At 44.6% G+C, this 26,516-nt stretch overlaps 1 protein-coding gene across 1 annotated transcript in view; it reads left to right on the top strand.

Annotated features, from left to right (window-relative positions):
• The window catches only part of NID2 (nidogen 2), a 370,310-nt gene that overhangs the window by 267,298 nt on the left and 76,496 nt on the right, over positions 1–26,516 (top strand). The window contains exons 14-16 of the mRNA XM_069637470.1: positions 9,105–9,230; positions 9,962–10,198; positions 19,012–19,233. Of these exons, the coding sequence (XP_069493571.1) occupies positions 9,105–9,230; positions 9,962–10,198; positions 19,012–19,233 (585 nt within the window). The remainder of the gene's footprint in view (positions 1–9,104; positions 9,231–9,961; positions 10,199–19,011; positions 19,234–26,516) is intronic.

The raw sequence follows: 26,516 nt of genomic DNA, 5'->3' as shown, positions 1-26,516 counted from the left end.
GGAAGGCCACTTTGGGCTTCGACCCACACAGTAGGGAGAGACGGGGGGTGCGGGGACATGTCAGAATGCATTTAGCCCTTTTCGTACATTGTTCTCACTTAGCTGCTGTGTCTTTCCATTATGGATAGAACCCCTTTCAAATTTTGCCCCAAGTGCAACAGAAAATCCCCTTGGCTCGTCAAGCACATGGTGTGCAACCTTTGTCTACCTCGGGATCACGTCGAAGGGACCTGTCGAGCCTGTAAGCTCTTTAAACTCAAGATGTTAAAGGACTTTATCCAAGCACTGGACCCGCCATTCCATGCAGGTCGAGGCTACCGTGGACGTGGAGGGGACATTTAGAGACGGCAGAAACGCTGCGTTATTCGAAGGCGATGGGGATACTTCAGTTTCCCAAGTGCAAGTCCTCGACCCCATCAGACAGGCCGGCGGCCTTGTTACGGGGATGACACCCAGCGGCAGTGGTGCTCTCAAAGCCCCTTCCACTAGGCACACAACCCACGGCCGAGACTTGACACGTTCGTCGAACAAAAGCCCACGCACGAAGTCTAGGGAGAGGTCCGTAGAATCACTGTCCTCTGGGCACTCGAGGTCCCGATCGCCACAGGACAGGCCCCGACTGTCGAAAGGCAGAACAGATGACGTGACTAAATCCATTCCCGAACGTTGCATGTCGGTAGACGAGACTTCAGATCATTCCGTAGCCGAAGTTCAAAAAAACATATACAGGGGCGACTAGCCCATTTGGTTAAACAAGTTCCAGAAAGCCTAATAAAGGGGAAGGGAGTCCAAGAAGAAGTCTTCTAAGACCCCTTGTTAGGGAGAATTCTCATAAATGTGCTAATTCCCTTGACCTTAGAGACCCTCCCGGCAACTTTGCTGGATTTTTGAGGACTTAATCTTCTTACCTGGAAAGAGTGTGAGCCTTTTTTCACTCTTTCATGTATATTGAAGTGTGTTTTACATTTGTGTTCATTGATTATGGAGTTTTAGATAACTCCATAGGCATCATCTTTTCACATGTGTAACACAGCACCCTCAGTGCAGTGACACAGGGATGTCTTTTAGACTTCCCACAGGTTTAAATACCTTCTCTGGGATATACTGTTTCCCAGAGAATGTAAAGTGAAATTGACTTTACTATTCCTTCCAAATTCCTAGACCCGGCACACACCATCTTACAATGGAGTGCTGGAGGGGTTCCATAGCATCCCTTCTGTCTAAATACTCGTATAGCAGTCAAATGCTACCTTTTCCTATTGAAAAGGCTGGTGGCAGTTTTTTTACAACGAACTACCATGATTTTTCCCGACAGCGAACACCGGTAGCTAAAAATCACGGGCGCCATCATGTTTTTCAAGATGGCGCCTTAAGCCCCTTTGTTTAAACAGGTCCCGGTCTTCTTTTTTCGCCTTTTCTTTTTGGAAAGGTCCTTCTAGAGTTTGCCTCTGCGCGCCAAACCAGGGTTGGTCCCTTTGTTTGTGTGCCTTTGGCGGGCTTAAGAACTGAAGACCCCCTCAATTTCACTTTACTTACTCTGGGTAACAGTAGGTTATCCCAGATAAGGTATTTAAATCTTGGGAAAGCATGAAAAGGTTTCCCTGTGCCACTGCACTGAGGGTGCTGTGTGACACGCTTGAAAAGATGATGCCTATGGAGTTGTCTAAAACTCCATAACCAAAGAAAACACAAGAGTAAAGCACATTTCAAAACACATGATAGAGTGGGAAAAAGGGTCACACTCTCTCAAAGTAAAAACAAATAAAGTCCTCAAAATCCAGCAAAGTTGCTGGGGGTCTCTAAGGTGAAGGGAATTAGCACTTTTTTGAGTGTTCTCCCTAACAGCTACCCAAGAGGTACCACAAAGATTTTGTGGACGAAATCTTGGCAGAAAAGGTGGTTACACAGTTTCTCCAGCATGGGGTCTGGCATGGATTCACATCTGCATGAATATTCCCTGTCGTCAGGCTGGGAATCCTCGGTAAAGAAAAAATCAGTTTCACTTCTGAACTGTCTTTCTCCTAACAGCCAATCACTGGTCTCTGGGTCATACTGCCCCCAGCCAATGACTGCCCTCTACCTAAGCCCCTCCTCTGGCAGCCATCTTCAGATTTTTACCGCACGTTCAAGTGTTGGGAGTCCTCATGCTATAGCTCTCGAGCATTTACTGCGTTTTGCGATATATTTTTTTTTATTTTAATTTTCTTTTTTTTCCTTTTTTTTTTCTTCTAAGATTTTGCTCTATTTTTTCGGTCAATCGAGCCTCAAGCTCCATCAATCCACCTTCCGATTAACTGGGGACCCGTTTTCGGATACTTCAGCGGCCCCTCAAGGGCAATTTTTCATTGAAATTTCTTCTTGGAGGATTCCGGAAGCTTTTTAAGGCCTATGCTGAATGGACATGGTGGATGAGAAGGACTCTGCGCCACTCTTCAAGGTTTGCCCTGGCTGCAACCCATGGAATGTCTTTTCAGACGACTGACATTCCCTGTGCTTTTACTGCCTGCACTCTTACCCGACGCACGTGGAAGATGACTGTACGGCTTGTCGGGAGACTTGTTCGCTACAAGGGAAAACGGTGAATGCCCATACTTCGCGTCCAGGTTCCCCCAGCCAGGCTTCAAGGGGAACTCCCTATGGATGAACTGGTCAGGGAAATTTGCTTACGCTTTTCCCCCCTCCCCGAACCTCATGAAGAAGGTGGTCGAGATCCACAAGGAACATATGACGCTCCTTCTAGTTGCTCCTATGTGGGCAAGACAACCCTGGTATCCACATCTGTGCAAACTGGCGATGTGCGAGGCCATCAAGCTCCCGTGCCCGCACAGTCTGCTAACTCAGCAGGGGGGACTATCCGTGCACCCTCAACCTCAGTCAATGAACTTGGCAGCATGGCTCCTGAAGTCCTAGAGTTTGGGCACCTTAGCCTACCACGAAGATGTATGGATATCTTGAAGGAAGCAAGAAAACCTAACACTAGCCTAACACTAGGCACTGTTATTTTGACAATTGGAAAAGATTCGTAATTTGGTGCTGGTCTAAATAAATTAACCCAATAGAATGTACTCCATCCCACATTCTAACTTATATGCTCCACTTGCTAGATTCAGGGTTAGTATTCAACTCCTTAAAGGTCCACCTGGCGGCCTTGTCAGCCTACACCACCTCCCACAATAAAGTCTCATGGTGGAAGGTGCCTATCAGCAAAGCATTCATGGAGGGGGTAATGACACTTCACCCTCCAATTTCTAATCCTCCGCCAGGATGGGATCTCAATGTTTTACTCGCTAAGCTCATGGGACCCCCTTCCGAGCCGATGGATAAGTGTAGTCTTAAACACCTAACTTACAAAACTGCCTTCTTAGTGGCTATCACTTCCATAAGAAGAGCGAGTGAAATATAAGCATTGTCGGTGCAGCATCCTTTCTTTGTTGTACACAAGGATAAACTGGTTTTACGTACACATCCTAGGTTCTCCCCTAAATTCATCTCTAAATTTCATGTAAAGCAGTCTATTGAGCTACCGGCTTTCTTTCAGGAACACACCAGCTCAGCTGAGGTAAAACTCCACACACTAGATGTGAGGTGGATGGCCCTCTACTATATAGACACGACCAGACCGCTAACTAAGAAAAACAGATCAACTGTTTGTCTCCATAGCACCAGGCAGAGAAGGAGACCGCATTTCAAAGGATGCCATCTCCAGGTTGATAGTCTGATGTATACAATTGTGCTATTCCCTATCAAACAAGACACTGCCTTTTACACCCAGAGGTCACTCCACAAGGAGCACAGGAGCCACTCTGGCTTTCATTGCAAATGGCCCTCTAGACAGCATTTGCAAAGCAGCTACATGGAGCTCAATACACACTTTCACTCAGCATTACTGCATTGACACTCATTCCAAGACCGATACACAGGTGGGACAAGTGGTTCTAAGACACATGTTCACCCATGAAACTCTCACATCACACTACCTTCTAACACTGCTCGCTAATCTATGCACAGCATGTGATCTAAGAAGATTCCACAAGCCTCAGAAGGGATACATTACTCACCGTAATCGTAATTCTGATGCTTGTATCTGCTTAGATTCACATGCGCCCACCCTTCTTCCCCTCTGAGATAAGGCGCATGGATGCTTATGAGCTTGTCTAATACATATGTGCTTGGATACAACTGTACTCACGCTACACTTCATGCTACCTCATGTCAGAAAAATAACAATTTGTGGGACCTCGACGCGTGAAGGATCATGAGTACAGTGGACGTCACACTATATTACTGGCACGCCCTGTCGACTTCCCTTTTCGGGTTTCGAAAACAACTGTAATACTCTGCAGCTTCCACTAGATGTCGGCCTATGAATTCAAGAACATAAACTTAAATTAAGCCGGCTTTCGTACCAAGCATATATTTTAAAGATATTATGCAGCCCCCTGACATATGTGACATGTTTTAAAAATCAACAATGTAATCCCTTACATAAAGATAACTGCTACACCTTTTGCCACATTCTGTGTGCTGTTTAGTCATAAACTCAATGTCATCCTTGCATGACCCTGCAGCTTGTTGGTCTCACAATGCATCTATATTTCATTCACACTCCAGCTCCCACAGGGCCTAAATGTGTAGCCATCCAGAATATGCAATTTCAAATTTGAAGGATAGAGGGTTTAATATTTAACTGCTGGACTATTAAATAACTGAGCTATAAATACTTAATCAGTTGTATCCCAGACAAGCTGCCAAAGTCAGAAAAAACATGTTGGCATCTTGAAAAATTTTCTCAGCACTAAAAAATGCTGTTCTCTATTTCATACTTTTAAACAAGTAACAGTTGCAGAATTGAATCATCCCGCTGGCTGACTGAAAACAGAATTCAGCTGAGCCAGCCCACTTGGACCTGTGTCGTCAGCTGTGAATCTGCTGCCTCGGTCAGCTGTGAGCCTAAGGGGAGGGATGTGGGGGGGGGGGGGCTTGGGGTGTGTGAGTGTGTGTGTCTGTGTGTCTGTGTGTCTGTGTGACCGTAGCACCAGGCCTAGTCCACTTCTGCCTGATTAGGACTGTGTTTTGCATCCCTGAAATTAGATCTCCACTTCTTTTATTTTTTTAAAAGACACTTTTGGTTGGCCAAAAAATGCAACATTTGTCACTCTGTAAAACTACATTTTAAACTGGGAAAAGCAATATTTGTCTCTGAGCTGAAAAGCGTCCTTTACCTTTTTTTTTTTAACCAAACTCTATTTTCATTCTATCAAGTACAATGTTAGTAAAATCTATATTCTCAGGCCAGGCAACTTAGGTGTTTTTGAAACCCATAGCTCTGCTTTGTGAACCTATATTTTCAATGGTTTCATGTCTGCCTATGAGCTTGCAACTGTGTTTTTGTGAACACTGTTTTTTTAAATGGCAAAATCCAATGCCACGACTTATTATAAAATGTTCCACCAGTCTTGTGTGATAGATCATTCTCAGGTGCAACTTATCCAATAGATCGCTCCAATTGCAAAATTTGAAAACTATTTTTGAGAAAAACCTTTTGAAAAAATCATTTTTGGAAAGGAAATTCATTTCTCTCTGAACCAACTAGAGAGGCTTTGCATTTGAACTATTTTAATTAATCAGAGCATTTGATACATCAACTATAAAAAAAATCGTAAACAATTCTTCATTTTGTCTTGTGGATTTAACAATAGTGTCTAGTAAATATTTCTGTCTAGAATATCATCATCCTCCAGTTAAAACTTGAACTCTCATCTATCTGTATTCACAATCAGTCTCTTAACAGTCGCTCATCAATTAGCCCAACATGTTTCATTCCTCTTTCACTCAATCTAAGAATAATTTAGCAGGAATTTCATCAGGGGAACACCAATTCAAACATCCACACTTATTTATAGGTTTAACACCTATATTTCTTACATTATTATTTTATTTGAAACCACTGCTGCCTGGCTTAAAAAATGGTTCAGTTTCCTTATCCCAAAACTGATGTACATCAACAATGGCACTCTTCCACTGTATCTGGTGGACTCTACCGTCCGTCACACAAGTTATCAATAACACAAAAAGACAGTTTTAATTCACCAGTCTCAGCACTGTATCTTATTTCCAATGTTTAAGTGCCCACTTTCAATTAATGCAGCTCAGAATTTAATTCCATACTGATTATGGCATTTGCGAATTTGCAACACTGTTCCTCTCACCTGATATAGGTTTCCACTCTGTACAAGCCAGTGTCTTTTAAAAAGCTGCAGGGATTTTCAACATACCGAGCTTCATTTCACAGGACAACCATCTTGTGTTGCTTTTCGTATTTTACCCTTGTCATTTAATTTTCTCATCAGGTGCTCATTCGTACGCTGACTGCACCTACACCCAAAATCGGGCGAAAAAAGAGAAGAAAAGAAATTAAAAAAATAAAAAGAAGAAAATAGCCTGGCTTATTTAGCTTTTTCTGCCCCGGCACATTCAAATATAAAAAAAATTGTGTTCACATTTACACGTTGTTTTTATCCTACTTTTATTCACTTTAAAATGCCAAAACCCACCCACACCCATTTATAGCTCAAGCTTCTCCTTTACATTTTAAATTATGACAGCGTGCCTCAAAAAGCACAACCTCCTTTGTATATTAAATCTATAGAAAAACTGTTATAAAATGACATCAGCTACTCTGCCTAGTTTTATATTGCATCTATATAAAAACTGTTGTCAATGATGCCTACTTTACATTAAATCTATATAAAAAGTATTGTAAAATCATGGCGTTGACACTATTTAAAAAGCAAACGCACTCCCACGTCACCCTTTGCCCTCCAACAGACAGCAGCACACACGCGCTCCCAGGCACATTTTTATATACACTTTATATCAAATCTCAACGGCATATGAACTACAAAAACACTTTATATCAAAAATATACATTTGATCTAAAAATAGATATCTTTATCAATCTTATATTAAATTTATAATTTATATAAAAAATCATATCAAACGGAAGGCGGGACTAAGGCCGGATACGGGGCGTTCCCACCTGTCAAAAATTTAACATTGCAAAAAAGGGGGGCCCCATATGCTACTTGGGAGTGTTTTTAAAATTGTTGCAAAAGGTATATAAACTGCTAATCGATGTTGTATTGTTGAGACTTGCATTAGTTTGGTTCTGCAACACCATCTAGCCGGTTCCTGGAACTCTTGTATAATACACTTGCTTTATGTACAACAGCATACTCGCTTCTTAAGTGGTGGGCCTGTTTTGGATTAAGGTGATTGAAGGCCCATCCCCACAGTTGGCTTCTCCATATCCAACCCCATGGTTGATTTTGGAAATCCATTTTACCATTAAGCTGTCCTATAGACACATCCTACCCTGAATGGTAGGCCCTAGACTTCGGGTCTGCACCTAACCTGTATATGAAAGGGGCAGGCAGAAAAGAGGACCAGACATTTGAACCTACCAGAAAAATAATCCTAAAGGTCCCTAATGCCATGAGACGCCACATTAATTGTGGCCCTGTAGGACATATTAAAATAATACATGTACACTCATAATTATCATTCTAGAGTGTGGAAAACCATTACTACTCACAACACAAAAACCGTTAATGCCAGAGTTCTGAGGGTGGTTTTCCAGTACTGGAGTCCCAAAAAAGGTCAGCCAATGTCCCTGAACATAAAAAGAAAGGAATGCAGCAGGCGAGTGAGGTTGAGAAACCTCTCCCTTTCAGTCAATGAAAAAATCCAGACTGTCCAGCAATATTGCTGGGAGTTCAAAGCAAGTTCAGGGAAGATTTGCAAGATTAAAAATCTCCCCAACACATGATGCAGAAATACTTGATGCCCCTTGCAGGGGTCGGTAGCATTGTTTAGGGCAACAATGTCTTTGAACATTTTTGCTGACGTGCCATTTTTGTAGAGTGCACTTGTGGCGACCTGCACAGTAAGACCTTAGGCACACAAGTAACGAGAAATGGGTCAGTCCATGAGGATGCTTATTATTCTCCAACTAACAACGTGTCGATTAGTGGAATGGGCTATCCTCAAGTGATGCACGTGTATGCTGCACAAAAAGGCCAAAGTCTTGATTTGGTGTCCAACCATACAAAATGGCAAGTTAAGGTTTTTGGGGGGGGGGAGGGTGGTGTCTAACCTGTGACTCGCCAGGTGATTGGACTACGACTCCCATGATTCCTCACTATTGGCCATGCTGGCTGAGGGTAATGGAGTTGAAGTTCAAAGCCTCTGAAAAGCCAACGGTGGCAGATCACCGTCTCTTTGAAACATACCCGGGGTGCCATTAGCCCCCGGCACGCCAACTCAGGGGGAGTCTTTCAAGGGCTACCCCGAGCTGGCGTAGTGGGAGAAGGCGTGACGGGCACCTCATTGTTAAATACACCCGCGGCGGCAGAGCGCATTTAATAACAATAGGGTGCTGGTGCCCCCTATTCATATCATTACCTCCTCGCCGGTCCTCGCTTGGCAGCAACAGGAGAAAGCATGTCAACCCATGTTTCTTTGCTCTGTATCTGGTGGACTCTACCGTCAGTCACACCCTGCAAGTTATCAATAACACAAAAAGACAGTTTTTGCTCCTTGCTCCTCCCCTCACACCCCCCCCCCACCCCCCAACGTCTGCCATTGTGATTTACGCTACGTAGCAGTGTTCGTGTATGTCTGGATTGTCCGCTTTCTATGTACATCCTTCTGGCGATGTAACGAATGCACTGATCCACATGATGTCGCACAAGGAATGTGTACATTCGTAACCCTAGCTCCCTGTTCCTGATGTTTGAGCCTCTTCCTACGCCCCTGTTGGTTTTAACAATTCGCGAGACCACAAAGTAAATCTGTTTTAATTGTTTCCGGTGGATGAGGGTCTGCCTTATGTCATATGTCTGCTTCTTCTGATCCTTAATCGCCTGCCTGCGTTGCATAACCTTTAACTCCCCCCCCCCCCCCCTTCCCTGGTGTTACTGTACTCCTTGAGGAGGCAGACACCACATCCCCTTTATTTCAAACGTCTGTGTGCGCGCCAGGCTGCTAAAGATTTAAAGCTTAATATGTTTGCCCTGAAATCATGTCTATGTCTTGGTTAACAGATGTTGACGAGTGCAGGGAAGGCAGATGTCACGCAGATGCTGCCTGCTACAACACGCCTGGCTCTTTCGCATGCCGCTGTCGACCTGGATATGAAGGAAATGGCTTCCAGTGCACACTAAGGCCTAGTGAGTATCCTTTAGCACAGGCGTCCCTTTAAACACGCAGATATGTTATTTTAAATCCTATTTAAAGTAGATACCTCCACCCTACGTTGAGTGTGTTCAGGTGGGGAATTCACCCTAAATATTGGGCTCCCATTAAATGGAAAATGCCCAACCATGGCCATGAATCTTGAGAGCAGTTGGCTTCGAGAGCAGAGTCGTCCCTCAACTATCCTGGGGGCATTGTGTAGTCTCTTTAAAAGTGCAGTTTGTCCCCTACCAGATTCTAATATGTAGCATGACATAGGTTGTGTCTCTTCATGTTCTATTGGCTGTGCGCCTCCACTCTCTACCCCAGTTGAATTGGCCGGCCCTGCCCCACACTAAGCATTCATACGAGTAAATATTGATGACAATTTGTAGGCTGTGGAAATTCTGCCTCTGACATCTTGTCAGAGGAATGTCTTTGTCCTGCTTAATCCAGTGCACTTTCTCCACCACATCTTCAAGGTGTGTTGATGTTGTATTCTTTAAGATCAGAAAGACCGAGCTATGTCTGCCATTGCACGGCCAGAAGGTCAGCAACAACCCCTGCCCAACACCTCGGCATGCAATAACGTGCTAATGCGCACCATAGTCTTTTGTGTTGATTTTGAGTAAGTTGAATGAAAAATGAAACTTCAACATATACATGCATTTTATATAGATCCCTTAAGTTTTTTTTTTCTCCATTTCATAAATGCACTTTTCTTCAGGCCCCATACAGACACAATGTCAGCAGCAGCGGGATCAGCTGCAGGCCGGTTTTGGACCCAGAGGTCCCCGACCACCAGTGGGGGCCCACGTTCCCCAGTGCGATAGCGAAGGGAACTACACGCCTCAGCAGTGCCACGGCAGCACGGGTGAATGTTGGTGCGTGGATACGAATGGCCGAGAGATCGCTGGAACTAGAACGCGGCCCGGCAGCCCACCTCACCGATGCGGTGTTCCAGGTTAGTCTTTTCTTTGAACTTCATTTCTGTAGCAGCACTTGGTAGTAAAGTGTATGGGACAAACATGTTCATCATGATGAGTGAACACGTAGCTCTACTTTTATTCGTGGACAAACAAATGGGAGTCTTTTAAATATAACCTTATAGACCGAGGGAAGGGCCAGTATTGCAGTATGGAAGGGCCAGTATTGCAGTATGGAAGGGCCAGTATTGCAGTATAATGACACCCCACAAGTTATGATCTGAGGCAAAGCCAAGGGCCATAAGTTGGGGAAGGGTCATTATCCCAAGCAATATTGACCCTTCTGAGGTATACAAGGCTATTAGCACGTAGTGGAAAGAGCAACATATATTTGTGGAGTTTTGAAGGTGAAGTAAACAACGTTAAATAGTAAATAAACTGTTGGTAAATTAAATGGGATTTCAAATAACAAGGGTGTTTTCATGTTGAATGTTTAAATGCAAACTTAGTTGACGTGAAACAGGTTTAACATGAAATGAATGCATTTGGAGCAATGTAAAAGTAACCGGTTTCTCAAAGTGAGACTTTTCCGACGGTTTCATTTTCTCTGGCGCCTTAAACTGGATGTGGCAGTGAAATCATCTCTGGGAGAGTGACCCGTTGAAAGAGATTGTGCCTGGAAATGGCATTATTGTTTCTCGGCTGCTTTTGAATTGGGAATGTTCAGAATACAGCCAATATCAGTAGTTATTTATTTATTACATTTACTACATGTATGTAGCGCGCCTAACTCTCAGGCATCTGGGCGCTTGAATTTAGGAATACACATTTAAGATACTTGGTTATACAGTACAGTTACAAATGCAGGTATAGTATCGATACAAGCTTGTATAGGTGCAATAGTCGTCATTGAGTGTTTATTTACATTTAAGGGTTAGCCATTTTTTTTTTTTTTTTTTTTTTTAGCGGAGCATATGCACAGTGTGGTATCAGTTTTTTGTTAAGCTGTGTTGGTCTACAATCAGTCAGTGGCGGGGGGGTGGGGGGATCTAGTACTCCTTAGTGGAGCAAGGTCGATTCTTAATATACTGGTTGAGGAGCCAAGCTTTTTTGTTTTTTTTGGGAAAGGACCATAGTGACGGGTCTGTCCTTAATTCCGTGGGCGTGGCATTCCAATAGTTGGCTGCAATAACAGGGAAGCTAGATCCACCTGCTTTTTGTCTTTTGTATCTGTGTTCTGACTTCAGGATATTGAGAGCCACTCTGATAGCGTTGTTTTTGACAATTTGAAGCTTCTAAATGTTTTTAGTTGAGGAGCCTGCAAAGATGGCATTGCAAAAGTCTATCCTGGAGAGGATTAGTGCTCTAGCCATTGTGACGCGGTTCTCCACAGTAAGGGGAGGTCTGCATTCAGTGATGAGTTTGGCAGTGTAAATTGAGGCCGTGGTGATGGCATTAACTTGTCGGGAGAGGGCGAGTGAAGGTACACCCCTAGTGTCTTGACTTCTTTGGCTACTGGAAGGGTGGCTACTCTGTACTCGGAAGCTAGTGTGGCAAATTGTTATTGTCTGAGGTTTTTTTTTCTCCAATTACTTTCTGCATTTCTTTTTTTTGTTTCGTAGGTCTTTGAGTTTTGGGGTGAACCAGTAGTTTATATGAGATTTCGGTTTAGCTTTGCAGTATGCAGTTGACTGCAGTCTAAACATTCTGATTGTCCTAGATGTCAGTAATGATTGCCATTTGTTGACCAATAAAAACGTGTGGAATGAAGTCAATGACTACTGGTGTCGACTGGATCCCAAACATTCTGACTTCAGAAGCAGAGGGAAACGGCAGAACGCACCAAAGTGGACGCTTTTAAATGATTTCCCTTTCATATAGAGAAACTCTTCCCTTTTACACCAAATGTATGCTCCTGTCAGAATCGTTCCAGTTTAACCATAACTGCTGAACCCATATGCATGCATTAGTATTGGCCGAACCCCAAACCCTCTCCCGTAATGATAGGCTCACAACTTGTGTCAAGTGTTGGCAATAAAAGGCCGTATGATTTTATTGTACAGATGAGTTATGGCAAATGCACAATATCACATATCATGATGGTATCATACTTTTGGGCACCTGATCCTGAGGTTACCCCCTCTGACCCGTGCTGCCACACACAGGAAGGTTGTGCGGCTGACTGTGTTCCCCCAAGAGTATGCCCTAGAGACAGCCCCTGTGAGCAAGTGTTGCATTGATTTCCCGAAAGAAATGCTCCATGCCATCGTTCGATAAATGGGTGCCATCGTGGAGAAAGAGGTCTGGGTTGCCTAGTGTAATGGCTGGGTGTTTTATGAAACCCAGTCCTCTTGTCATACAGAATCTCTCTATCCCCCTGTTCAATTTTCTTCTGGATATGTCTACAGATTTGTAGCAGTTGGCCCCTAGCCATTTCTTTCTTGGTAAGATGGCTGAGAAGTATATTTCAGTACCCCTTCAGTTGTGCGAAATGCCTGCTAGGGAGGAGCAGCTTTCTTCGCATAGGATGCGTCTAGCTGTGTTGACTAGGTCGTTGCCCCCTAGATGAATGATCAGGAATTTTGGGGAGTCCCTGTATGCCACCAATTCTGCTAGTGTTTCGTGGACGTCGGCCCACCGTAGGCCTCTGTATCCCCGCCATGAAGTAATGGTGTTTCTGAAAGGTGGCCCTTCTTTAGTCTCTTCTGCCCATCTGCCTGTCCTGAAAACGAATGAGTGGCCAACTATCCATGCTGATCAGAGTGTGCTCCTCGATTCGCTTGTTTCGGTGGTGGTGGGAGGGAGGGAAAAGAAAAGAAAATTTGAGGGAGGATGGCTATATCAGTTGTGGTCTGATAGATCTTTTAAAACAGTCTGACTTCCATCCCCCTATGTTTTTTAGTTGTTGCGGTGCTAGTCCTCCCTGCCATGCTGCAGTGGCGGCACCTATCCTGAAGGAATGGGTGCCAAACTGTTTGGGATCCCACCCTGCTTTGCTTATTGCTTTTATCAGCACACCTTTAAATTGGTAGTGGCTTAGAGCCGATGCATCCTTGTGGATTAAAAAACTCTCCTCCCCCCTCCCCCCACTTTGGGTCGTTGAGCGTAATAGAGGTTGGTGATGCAAACCGGACAGTTTGTTGCTTCCTCAATGCAACAAATGTTGATGGTTCTTTTTGCACCCATTTTCGACTGTTGCATTTCTATGTTAACACTCTCCTGTCTCACCCTGACTTCTATGACACCCAGGCCGTTTGTGGCCTTGGTGCTGGAAGCGATGAGTTCTCCTACCCGGAAAGCCCAAAAGTAGACTAGGAAAAAGGCTGTTTTAAATAACATTATCTCATATGGGTGCCAACATATGGCGTCCAAATGGCTTGCTATCTGCACCAGTTTGCTGAAATCAAGGGGTCGGCGGGTGTCCACTTGGGCAGCCTCTATTTTGCCCCATCCCTTCATTGCATAAGAGATAAGGGCGCTCTGGGTGGGGTCTGAATCGCCCCGTATTTTTGTCAAATATGAAATTGCCACCAGGTGTCTTTTAGCTCAATCCCTTTTGAAACCTTGTTCCCAAGCCCATTTTAAAAATACTTCTATATCTTTAATCGTTATTAATTCTATGTGGTTTACACCTGTGGCCTTAAATACTGTTTGCAAACACTTACTGTACTGTGTTGCAGCAGTGCTTGCCACTGCCCTCTCTGCCATCTCTGTTAGGAAGCCTGTGAGGTTGTTGGCACCCGTTGGTGATGTGCCTGATTCTTGTTGGGCATCCGGGCCTGGGCTCTCTGGTGCTGGCGTTGATGCCAATGTGTTGGCACCCGTTTTAGAGGTGCCTGTTTTGTATTGGGCATCCCGGCCTGCACTCTCTGGTGCTGGCGTTGATGCCAATGTGTTGTTGGCACCCATTTTAGAGGTGCCTGGTTTTCGTTGGGAATCTCGGCCTGTGCTCTCTGGCGCTGGTGTTGATGCCGTTATTCTTGTCTTCCCATTATTGCCCAGCATTCTGCTGGTATTGGCATCATCTGTTCTTGGGCGTGCAGCGCTAGCTCTCGGAATCTTGTCCACTGGAAGCGAGATAAGGCATTAGCAATGTTCGCTTTGACTACAACGTTTTCTTGTAGTGTGACTGTTGTAATGGCTCGTAATACTTCCAGTACTAAAGGGTATTTCGTAGACCTTCTGATTATGGAGCCCACTACAGCCATGTTATCGCACCAGATCAAAAGTTCCGTATTCGCCTGCCCCAGATGTGTAATGTTAGCCAGATGGGAAATATTTCTAGTAGGGTGATGTTTTTTGTCCACCCTGCTGCTTGCCATTAATTGGGCCAGTGTCCTGCCACCCATTCAGAGTCTAGTATGGCTCCAAACCCCTTGCTCCCAGCTGCGTCGGTGTATAGGACCCTGTTTGACCAGGTATTTAAAGGCGTTCGCCAAAGTAAAGACCCGTTGAAATCTCTGAGGAATTTTCCCAATGTTTCCAGGTCTTATTTCACCTCTCTGCCTAGCCGGATATGCAAGTGTGGTTTGGTGAGTGATTTGATTTTGAACTCTAGGCTTCTGGAAAATATCCTCCCTTGAGCTATTATTCTGGATGCGAAATTGAGGCTGCCTGCTAAGGATTGTATTTCCTTTACTGTGCCCTTTTTCTTTCGTTATCAGGTTTTGTATTTTAAACAGGAGTTCTGCTATTTTTATTTTGGGGATTCTGTAGAGCCCTTTTGCTGTGTCTATTTCGATGCCCAGGAAAATGTTATGTTTGTGTCTGGTTTGGTGGTTTTTTCCTTCGCTAGGGGAATTCCCCAATGTGCGGCCATGTGCTCAAGTTTTGCTAAAGCCCTGACGCATTCCCCAGAGTTTGGTGGCCCCATGATCATGAAATCATCTAGGTAATGCACTATTTTTGTCCCTGGTCTCTGCTTTAGGAAAGCCCATGGAAAAAGGAACTGAATTGGTCAAATAGTGCACAGGATACTGCGCACCCCATGGGGAGGTATCTATCTACATAGAATTTGTTGTTAAAAGTGAAACCTAGCCACTGCTGTGAATCTGGGTGGACTGGCAAAAGTCTGAAAGCAGGTTCGATGTCCAGCTTGGCCATCAAGGCGTTTCTCCCGCACTCTTGTATGAGCCTTACCGCCTCTTGGAAATGTGTGTAAGATACAGCAGATTCTGTGTGTGGGATGCCGTCGTTTAAAGACTGGCCTTTGGGGTAGGAGAGATGATGGATTAGCCTCATTTTCCCGGGTTCTTTTTTGGGGACCAGGCCTAGTGGAGATATTAAATAGTTCCTTAAAGGCATGTTGTCCCAGGGACCTCCTATCCTGCCTAGTTGCAGTTCTTTCTTGATTTTGGTTTCTACTATCTGGGGGTTATCCCTGGCTGACTTCAGGTTCATCGGGATGATGTGTGACCCAGAGCCCTTAAATGGGATGGAAAAACCTTTGGTGAAACCCTCCCATAGTATCCTGCTGGTTTTCTTGTCTGGGTAGTTGTTTAGGGCGTCCATAAAGTTGCCCGGGTTGATGGGTGTTCGTCCTGGTTCTAAAATTGGGGCATCATTCTTTCTTGGCTGGTAGTCTGGTGCAGTTGCTTGCTGCATGGTCGCCGTTGCAGTTTGTGCAGGCGTGTTTGTACCAGCATTCTTTTCCCCATGTACACTGGTTTTTCCCAAAATATCTGCATCGGATGTTGGATTTGGCAGCCTGCTGTTTGTTCTGTCTGTGGGCATTATTTTTAGCCGCCCAAGGCTGGTTCTTCCGAAAGGGCTGCTCCCCTTTTTTGGATTTATCATTGTCATTGGATTTGTTTCCTTGCAAATGTTTGCTATTTTTGGAAGAAGAATGCATGGTATCTTCTTCCTGGGGAGGTTCGGCGTTGAGGGTGTATAAATCGTTCTGGACTTCATCCCACTCAATGGCTGGCCTTTCTGACATGCTCCTCCTAAATCTGATGTCATATGCTAGCCATTCTTCCCCCTCTGGGTTACTTTTACTTCCCTTATTTTATCAACGTATGCCCAGATCTTCCTACCATCCATGGGAATTTGTCTTCATATATTGTTGCTAAGATGGCAAAGGCTTGTAACCAGTTGTCCCAGTTTTGTTCGACATGGGCGTTTCTGGCAATAGCTTTTTCTTCTATCTTTTTGGGGTCTCTGAAAGCGTCTTTCCATTTGCATTGGGCTTCTATTAAGGAAAAGATTTCTATAAATTCCTTGGCCCATATAGCTTCTTGGATTGTGGTATCAATGTTCCATGCCGGGCATCTTTTGTATCTATTTAATATATCTGTTTGGAAAGATTTCATTTTTTGGTCTAACTGTGCATTACAGATTGTTCCAATGTCAGTTGTATTGCTGCCGGGTGTCCCTGTCACGCCCGTGTTGTCTGCGCTGGGGGTTGCCCATGCTTTTAGAGCACCTGCTGAGTCTGTTGTTGGAGTTGTGGAGGCTGTTGTATTTATAGCTGTGGGTGCTACTGGCAACTGCTGTACTTGTTGTGGCGGGATTGCTGTAGGTAGTGTTACGGGTGGGTTGACAACCGTTATTGTAGGTTCTACTGCGATGGTAGGGTTTGGGGCCCCAGGTTCCCTTGTGGGCGGTGTCTGTTTCCCCCTTACTTCTACCATAAACTGCTGTAATTCCGCTACATTCTCCCATAGTTTTGACAATTTTTTGTTACCTTTTTTGCCGCCTTCAGATACTTTTCTCCTTTTTGATGATGCAGAACCCTCATCTTTGCTGGGTGGGCTGGTAATTCCTTCCCGGAGTAGGCCGTACATGTTTTCTCTAACCCATGCCCATCCGTAGTGCTCTGCCGCTTCAATTGCTGCTAACAATTGTGGTGATTTGGGCTTTTGCACCGGTGTTGCGGGTGCCCGTGCTTTCCGTTTGGGCCCCATGATCTTTTATGCCTGTTATAGGAAAAGGAAAAAAGTTTTATCAAGGAGTTAAAGCTGTTGCTATCGGAAAGCTCTTTGGGCCTGTTCTATTTGTCGCCCGTGCTGGGTAACTGCTGGCTAGTGCCCTCTTGTTGCGGTCTGTTTTCTGCTAGCTTTTTGCTAAGAGATATATCTCCTTTTGTTAAGTCTATGTAGGGTTCAAAGAAAAAATTGTCTCCTAGTGTCCACTTTGTGCGGTCTTTATTTTAATGGGCAGCCCTCAGACTTGTTTTACTGGTATTTAAATAATTGGTTTTGCTGTGAGGCCGTCCGTGCAAAATTACAGAAAATATTTTTAATCTGCAGTATTTGGGCCCGCCGAGCTTGAAATTGCATTTGCAAGCTCTGCGTGAATGTCAAGAAAACGAGCTCCCGGCTCGCCGTGCTGCCAGGCTGGCTGTGAATCTGCCAGAGTTTAAAAATGGCTTGTGTTATCTTGCCCCGTCTGCCTTATAACACGGGGGGCTCCAGTCCACTGTAACAAATTGTATCTCTTCCTGGACACAAGTGTCTATTTTTCCTCCCTCGTAGCCCCACCTGTAAATTGTTGAATCGGACACTGTCCGCGCTGGGCTGCTCGGGTGCCTCTCTCTCCTTAGTTCGCACTGGCTTACGATGATTCCGCAGCACGCGTCTTTGTTTTATTTTGGACACGCTTGTTGCCTCTTCTTCCTTCGTTAAGGCTGTAATGCAATTGCTTTGAACAGTACAATGTTCAGGAAGGAAAAAAGACGCTGCGATGTACAGCGAACTTCAAGATTTGCTAAAGAAGCAAGAAGATTTGGAAGACACTGAGTAAACAGTGAACCTGTTTGCTTGGGCCCCCGTTCAGGCTCCACAAACAGATTGTGTTTACTCTGTGCATGCTGCTCATATTTGTAGGACCCATGGAGGCCCTGGGTCTTTGTTGTGTATGTGGTGGGGGCTGCTGTTGTCGCAGCCCCCGGCCAGATAGCTGACTGTCTGGCCCCCTGGTGGGGGCAGATCATTTAAACCTGGGCCCTGCCTGACGGTTGTTTTCCTTGTGGTGCTTAGCACCTTGCTGTTTGGAGGAAGGGTGAGATGACTGTTCGCACCTTACCCTTCCGTGGCTTTGTGCTGCCGAGACTGCGTGTCTCCGTAGCTGGGGGGAGGAGAGGAGCAGGCACAGAGAAGGTTGGGGCTGCCCCTCTCCCAACTGCCGATGATAACAGCAGTTACCCTGCCTCGCTTGTGGGATGCCCATGCAGCATTGCCCAATACTCTTGCAATGGAAATGCTTGCCTTCTAATGACTTCTCCAGCTTAAGACTCGGGCCATAGCTTTGGTGGTTAAGGATTTGCTGGAGTGCTGCAGCTCGCGGCCATTGATCTGTGCGAGCCCAACTGTTCTTGTAAATAAGGATATCTCACAGAAGACGAGTGGTCCTTATGATGCCTTGGACATTATGACTGCATCTGGGCATTGCTAGTAACGCAGAGGAGAGCAAGAAGCAACTTCTTTGTGTGGCCTTAGACACTCGTGCAAGTTGGCTCCAAAAATATTTCCTGTCTTCAAAACTCACAATCCAGACAAATCAACGAACGATCTCGGATATTTCTGTAGCTACTGCATTTTCTGTTTGTTCCCCATTTTTCCTAGATACCCCACATTCTGCTATAATTGTGTTTTGTTTATTGATGATGAAAAGTGCATCACCAAGAAACACTGTACAAAGTGTATATGAAGCCTGAAGCAGGCAGGCCCCTAGCACAGGGTATTTTTCAAAGTCATGATATAGAGTTTACCACATTAAATGAGACGGCGACAGCTCAAAATAGTATGAGGATCCCACAATATAGATGTTTGATATATATTCAGTAACCTTTGCAGCAGTGGCAGACTCTGTTGGCAGACTGTTTTATTACCAATGTCAATTCTCTCTTTAGCGCCTACTCAGAAGCCGCAGACAGTGTGTGAGCGATGGAGGCAGAGCCTTCTGGAGCATTATGGCGGCACACCCACTGATGAGCAGTATATACCTCAGTGTGATGCCTACGGAAACTTCAACCCTCTGCAGTGTCATGGAAACAGTGGCTATTGCTGGTGCGTGGATAAGGACGGCAGAGAGGTCCAAGGAACGAGGAAGGAACCCGGAATGACCCCTGCATGTAAGGACCCTCTTTTCCACTGATCTCATAGTCTTAATTCTTGTCACCTGAATATTGTGTTAACCTATGTTTTGACAACATCATAAACATTGATGGAAAGTATTGTATTATAAAAGTTGTGTTTAATGTTAGTTTAGACATGTGTTTTCCTGTAGGAGTTGTAGTGCTTCCAAAACCAACATACACTCCAGAATAGCATGGGTAAGTGTAGGTTTATGGATTGCTGACCCATGACGAGGGAAACAAACATTTTATGCAAGTTAGATTTTGAACTTGGAAATTGTTTTAGTTACAAGCAATACATACGTCTACCTGATAGACACCAATTCCAGGCTCTCTTTAAAAAAAAAAAATAAAAAAAAATGCTCTGTTCCCTTGAAACAAGCCTGGGTCATACATTTCTATTGGCACCATGGGCGGGGGACGCAACCAATCAAGTTGCTTGGATTGCAGGCTTAACCTACTAATGCAAGCCTGCCTTCAAAACAACACAATGGCTGCTTCCTCCACCCTGCCATCTTCCCCCTCACGCTCCCTTCCCTTCATTTTCAATTTCGAATGGATTGTGTCCTCCAACATATTCCACATCTTTGACATGTGGACATTACATGTCAAAGATGTGGAATACGTTGAAGGAACATCCAATCGAAAGAACGTTACCAGTTGGTAAGTAACTTGTTATTCCGTACCTCACACCCCCAGCCCCACCTACCTTATGAAGCCCTGCCTTCCTGATCCATGACGGCTATCTTAAAATATGTTGTTTCAATGAACGGCAATGAAACGAAATACATTGCTCTTAGCACTCTTTACGGATTGCAAACCCACGGTTCTGAAAGCCATAAGCACCCATTTCATGGGCTGGACCATTTGGCAACGGCACCGGGATCTTCGTTAAAGGCCCTCGCTATGCTTGTGGCTATTAATTCAGGCTTTGGGCCAATGCCACCCAGTGCAGCCCGTGGAACGGGTGCCTATGGCTTAAATATCAGCCAGGCACGTACATGCTTAAATGTTTTTTTTCTTTTTTTCTATTTGGAGAATGCCTTTGTGTATTTGCAGCTCTTTTTTGTGTGTATACTTGCAAACTAACAGACTTAACAAACTGATTCGATCCAATGTAGAGGATCCACTTGCGATCAGAGGCGGGGATCCCCAAGGTGGTTGAGGGTCTGGCGTTTCCGTTCCAAATTGGTTCCAGCTTTGATGCTTTCCAGAGATGTGTTAAATCATTCTTAACAAAAAAAATTTAAACTATACCAGCAATCACATTCGATAAAACCGAACAAATGGACACGGCCATCCTAAAGGATTTTGGGCCTTCGGCGCACTCAAATTTGTGCCCCACCTGAATTCAAATAAATGAGGGTTCCAAGAATAACTGGTCGCTCCTCTTTTTATCCCAATCGCAATCCATCGCTGGATATGCTGTCCCAGAAGTGATCAAAAGGAGCATGGGTACTCCCTTCACGTTTCACTATCCTATTTTCTTCATGGTAAAATAATAACAATTAATTTCAAGGGCAACTTTAGCAGTCCACGACAAGAGTTCTTGAGTTCTAGCAGATGTACAGGGCACATTTGATCAATAGCAGACACGAGGCAGGTCTATGGCATATAGTAAAGATGCAGACTACAGAACATTAGCCATATGAAACCTAGCATGTACACAGCACTCATATTAATCACCTCACAGACTATACGTGGGCTCAACCATGGATATAGAAGACAGATCGGAAACGATAGGTAAGGTACACATACCATAGCGTAGAGGATATGGATTAGGCGTCACCAGGAAGAGGTGCACATATTGAAACCAAGACTGCAAATAGAAGATCATTGTTTTTCAGTGGTGGTGAGATCAGTATGCAAACAAAGTACTTTGTGGTGTAGAAGAGATCCTTTTTTGCAATTATACGTGAAGCAACACTATAGCCAGTGAAACGGAGTGAGGGCTTTTTTAAAGCACATACCATGAGAACTAAATAACTGTAGTGCTGACAATTTTGAGATGTTGGGGAGTGGCAATTTTGACAGGTTAGACACTGTTAGGCAAGAATGTATGCAGTACCCTTTGGATGCCCTACAACAAACCTGACCTCCTGGCAATAGGAACCCAACCTTTGGTAGAAGTCTGTACTACACAGGTTGGTAGCGTGATTGAGCAGCCAGGCTTATTCTCAAGAGGGCTCATTGTGAGCTGTAGGGGAGTTGCACAGAGATTCACAGTGCCAAGTATTCAAATAAACTCTTACACACAACCTTTCTTGATTAAACAATTATTAATGTATTTAAGAGTCAGAGTAAGCCTTCTTCAGAAGGGAGCGATATAAAAGCAACACACAAACACTCCAAAAATTATAAACTCTTAATATCTCTAAATCAGTAAGTACCTTTCCGGGATGGCCCACAGGCACAACCTACACCCTCCGATGACTTCAATAGCTAGGGTGCTGGGGACATTAATATATTACTGTTGCATTTAGAATCATTTAAGAGTAAGTCAAAGAAAAAGGTTATTAGAACATACAAACACCACAATTATTCTTAAGCAGGCAAATACTTTCCGATCCCCAATAAGAGCCATTCAGTGGAACAGGCTTAGCCAAAGTCAATGGGCAAAAGTCTATATGAGCTGAAGCCCTTCTTTGCAGGTAACTACAAAAGTCTTTGCACAATGTTTTAGAAGTCTTTGAAGAAAAAGAAGAATCAAAGTAGGGCCACAAGCTACTAGACTTGTTAGTAGTAGAAGATGCACGCAACTCTACAGCAAGAGGTAAGTTCTCTGACTTTTACAGTACCTTTGTATTGAAGAAAAAGTGCAGGAGATGACTTCTTTTCCTGAGCAACTCTGCAGATCTCACTATTCCTGGGACTCAGTTGTGGGGAAAAGAGGGAAGACTTCTGGGGATTCCCGCACTGCAATGAGACGGTCACTGCTCGCAACCGGCAATCTTCAAACAAGTGGTTGTACCGTGTTTCAGCTCCTTTCATCTACCGCAAATAGCAACACCACAGTTTCTGGCTGTCTAGATAGACTTTCCTTGTTTCTGGGGTCCCGCACTCTGTTGAGGGGGCTCCGGCTCGGTCAGTCCTGCTTTCCTGGCAGTACGGAGGATCTTCCTGGAGCCCTTGGACAGCTTAGAAGCAACACACACAATCTGGTTTTCCTCTCCCTGGTGTTTCGGTTTTCAGCATCAACTCTGCAGAAATTCAACCAGCTTTGAGATAATGTCCAGGTGGCTAACTTTGGAGTTGATTGGTCCCACCAACTCAAGGCGAGAAGTCTTCCTTGCAGGGGCTTCTCTGTCGATACAAATTGGGCGTTTCAGCACAGTAGCAAGGCTTCTTCAGGCAAACCAATGGCCCAGGAGTTGCAGCAGGCGGCCTCTTAAAGTTCTTCGGTTCCTTCGTCCAGTGGTCGACTCTGCCTTCCAAGCCAAAATCCTCACCTTTTTATTCAGTTCTCTCCCATTCATTCCAGCATAGCTGTCAGTCACCCAGCAGGGTGGCTGTCCTTGCTGGACAGTCAGCCGGCTAATCACTACAGAGTGCATTTGGGGCTCCTAGGAGACCAAGCACAGGGAGTTTCGGGCACCTCCCTCACTTCCTGTCCACCCCAGACACCCTGGAGCCAGAGGCGGGCTTCACTCGTGAAACCCACCAAAGGCAAAGCGGACAAAGGGACCCAACCTGGTTTGGCGCGCAGAGTAAATCTCAAGAAGGACCTTTCCAAAAAGAAATGGCGAAAAAGATCGTGCCATTTTGACAAAAATGGCACCCTTGGGTGCTTTACTGTGGCTGCGAACACTGCCTGCAGTAAATGCACACCATGGTAGTTAAAAGTAAACCATTGCCACCAGCCATTCATCGAGGAAAGGGTAACATAAAAATGTTACATGAGAAGCTAGACAAAGGGGATGCTAGGTAACCACTCCAGCGCCCTATTGTAAGATAGTGTGTGCTGCGTCTAGAAAGCTACAAATGTAAGTAAAGTTAATTTCACTTTACTGCTCTGGGAAACAGTAGTTTATCCCAGAGAAGGTATTTAAAGCTTTGTGAAATCTGAAAGACTTCCCTGTGTCACTGCACTGAAGGCGCTGTGTGACACAATATAAAAGATGATGCATATGGAGTTTGTCAGACTCCACAACCAAAAGACAGTGTACAAAATCACATTAAACTACATGAGAGAGTGGGGAAAAGGGCCTCTTTCTCTCCAGGTTAAAAAAAATCAAGTCCTCAAAATCCAGCAAAGTTGCTGGGGGTCTCTAAGGTGGAGGGAATTGGCACATTTCTGAGAATTCCCCCTAACAGTCACAATGCGATTACACCATTTACCCAGGATCAAACACTTTGATGAAATGATAAAGCTGGGATATGAGCCCAATGTGCTGTTTAAGCACTTGGCCACATTGTGAGTTGTATACAGAAAGGTGCCCATTATTGTGTGACTTTCATGAACTAAATTAATGCCCTGTTTGTATGCCTAGCTTGGAATGTGCACAAATCACATGATCACCTCAAATTAAAATATGTTTGAAAATACTTAAAGAAACAGGTCATGAAAAAGGAGAAGGGATCAACTGTAACTTTCTCTCCTTCTCTCCATGGATGAATACAAGTGCCAGAATACTAACATGCATGAGGCTGAAAAACCGTATCTAGGTTTTAGTGCTGTAATTCAAACGTTTAACTACACCCAACAAAAAAACTGGGTGATCAGTTCACCCGAGTATTGTCCTCGTTTGACACAGAATTGCAGACGGCTCATGATGTGAAATAAGAACCCGTAAAATTATACAAAAAAGCAACCTGTGTTGTGTGTCTACTAAGCAGACATGAAGGCAAGCTTGCCAGAGGGTGTGACATGTGGTCCGCTCTCACCTCCATAGCACCCCTTACACAAAATTGCCTAATGTTGATAAATATTTTTTTCTCTGCTTTTCTGACATAAACATCTATGGAACACCTGCCAGCGTGTTACAATTGTTTCCAACCTTTCCTGACGTTTGGAGGCAAGTAAAGCTTTTTGACGTCACTTCCTGCTTTTGGGAGCATTGAACAGTCCTTATGGCTATCAGTGCATTGTGAAATTGTTTGTTACCCTGCGCACTTCACGTTACAGTGAGCTGCGGTAGGGATACTTTGTGTCCCTATGAATTGGTGTTTTGTAACTTTGTGGTTACTTGCATGATGCGTCCAAGACGTGCTGGCAGCAGCATATCGGTCCCTTACATGTTTCCTTTTTATTCCCAATGACATTATGTGGCCAAAGAAAACCGTGCATGCGGGCGCACCGAAAAAGAGTAGAACAGTGTTCGCTGACACCAGCCTGTCCTAGGCACATCTTAAAGATAGCACATGTTACTATGCGGAAAAAAAGGGATACAAAGTACACCTGCAGCACTTCACCGTAAGATGCGCGCTGCTGTAAAACAATGCAGGGATTCCCCACAGGGGAAAGAGCACCCTGCATTGATAATAATATTAAGGGGTCACTACTGCACCCAAAATAAGTGAGTTGAGCAAGGGAAGTAAATCAATGACACTCTTCTTACCTCCTAAACGCAGTACAGTTTCAAACCGGTCCATAGCAAATCACTAGGGTTCTACAGATGTCATGGGAAAGAAAGTTGGCAAAAGAAAAAAACTTTTCTAACCGCTGTCCAATCAATTCTCCTGAATTATTCTCTAGGTCTTTATTGGGAGTGGCTGTTCAGTTTGGCGGAACTGAGCTGCTCTAGACATGCACCATGTCAATGCTATGTTCGTTTTTATAACCAGTCCTTTCTGGTGCAGCTGTGTTTTGAAGCACAGTAGGTGTTGCTATCCCCAACTCCTTTAACAATCCCTGAGTGGAAAGGCTTGGTCTGCCTTGCTGGGATTTGGTGATCTGACAAACAAGCACAGTTATGATATAAGGCATTTGTAACGTGCCTATACACAAGTGTTTCAAGGCGCGAAGTTCTTTGCAATGAGTGTTTAATTCACAGAGCAATCTTCTGGACCATCTTGGCACTTACAATAAATAGGTTGTTCAACTTTGGTTATTACAGTGTTAAGGAGAATTCTCATAAATGTGCTAATTCCCTTCACCTTAGAGCCCCACAGCAACTTCGCTGGATTTTGAGGACTTGATTTCTTTTAATTGGAGAGAGTGTGAACCTTTTTTCCCACTCACTCATGTATTTTGATGTGTGTTTTACTCTTGTGTTCTTTAATTATGGAGTTTTAGACCACTCCATAGGCATCATTTTTTCATGTGTGTCCCACAGCACCATCAGTGCCGTGAAACTGAAGCTTTTTAGGCTGTCCCAAGGTTTAAACACCTTCTTTGGAAAAAACTACTGTTTCCCAGAAAATGTAAAGTTAAATTGACTTTACTAGTCTTTTTAAATTCCTAGACCCAGCACACATCTTCCAATAGAGTGCAGGAGGGGTTAACTAGTATCCCCTATGTCTAGAAACTCCTGTAGCAAGTCAAATGCTACCCTTTCCAATTGAAATGGCTGGTGGCAGTGGTTTTGCAATGACCTACCATGATTTTTTTCCGACCGTGAACACTGCTAGCTAAAAATTGCAGGAGCCATGTTTTTCAAGATGGCGTCTGTTTAAACAGGTCCCGTCTTCTTTTTCACCATTTCTTTTTTAAAAGGTCTTCTAGAGTTTGTCTCTGTGTGCCAAACCAGGTCTGGTCCCTTTGTTCCTATGCCAGTTTCGAAGACAGAGTGTCTGGGGTGGGCAGGAAGTGAGGGAGGTGCCCGAAACTCCCTGTGCTTCGTCTCCTAGGAGACCCAAATGCACTCTGGCGTGATTGGCTGGCTGACTGTCTGGCAAGGACAGCCACCCTGCTGGGTGAGTGGCAGCTAGGCTGGAATGAATGGGAGAAAACTGATTAAAATAAAAGGAGAGTCTCTTGGCTTGGAAGGCAGTCTACCACTGGAACAAAAGAACCGAAGACGAGCTGGAAGAGGACGGCTGCTGCAACTCCTGGACCGTTGATTTGCCCAGTGAAGCCCTGCTGCAGGTCTGAATCGCTATGTTTGCATTGACGGAAAAGCCCTGCAAGGCCCTTTGAGTTGGTGGGACCAATCACCTGCCAAGTAAGCCACCTGGACACCCATCTCGGAGCTGGTTGAATTTCCTCAGAGTTGCTGCAGGAAACAGAGCCAGGGAGAGGGACACCAGTTTGTGTTCTTGATGACAGCTACCGTAATCAAAGATTTGCCAGTTTACCAGTTTTGCGACCAGTCCCCGTGCAGTGCAGGAGTCCCCGACGT

Source organism: Ambystoma mexicanum, chromosome 14 (assembly GCF_040938575.1).
Source record: "Ambystoma mexicanum isolate Mex_15411 chromosome 14, UKY_AmexF1_1, whole genome shotgun sequence".
NCBI lineage: Eukaryota > Metazoa > Chordata > Amphibia > Caudata > Ambystomatidae > Ambystoma > Ambystoma mexicanum.
The sequence above is the reverse complement of the archived record's forward strand: the minus strand, read 5'-3'. Positions and strand labels throughout refer to the sequence as shown.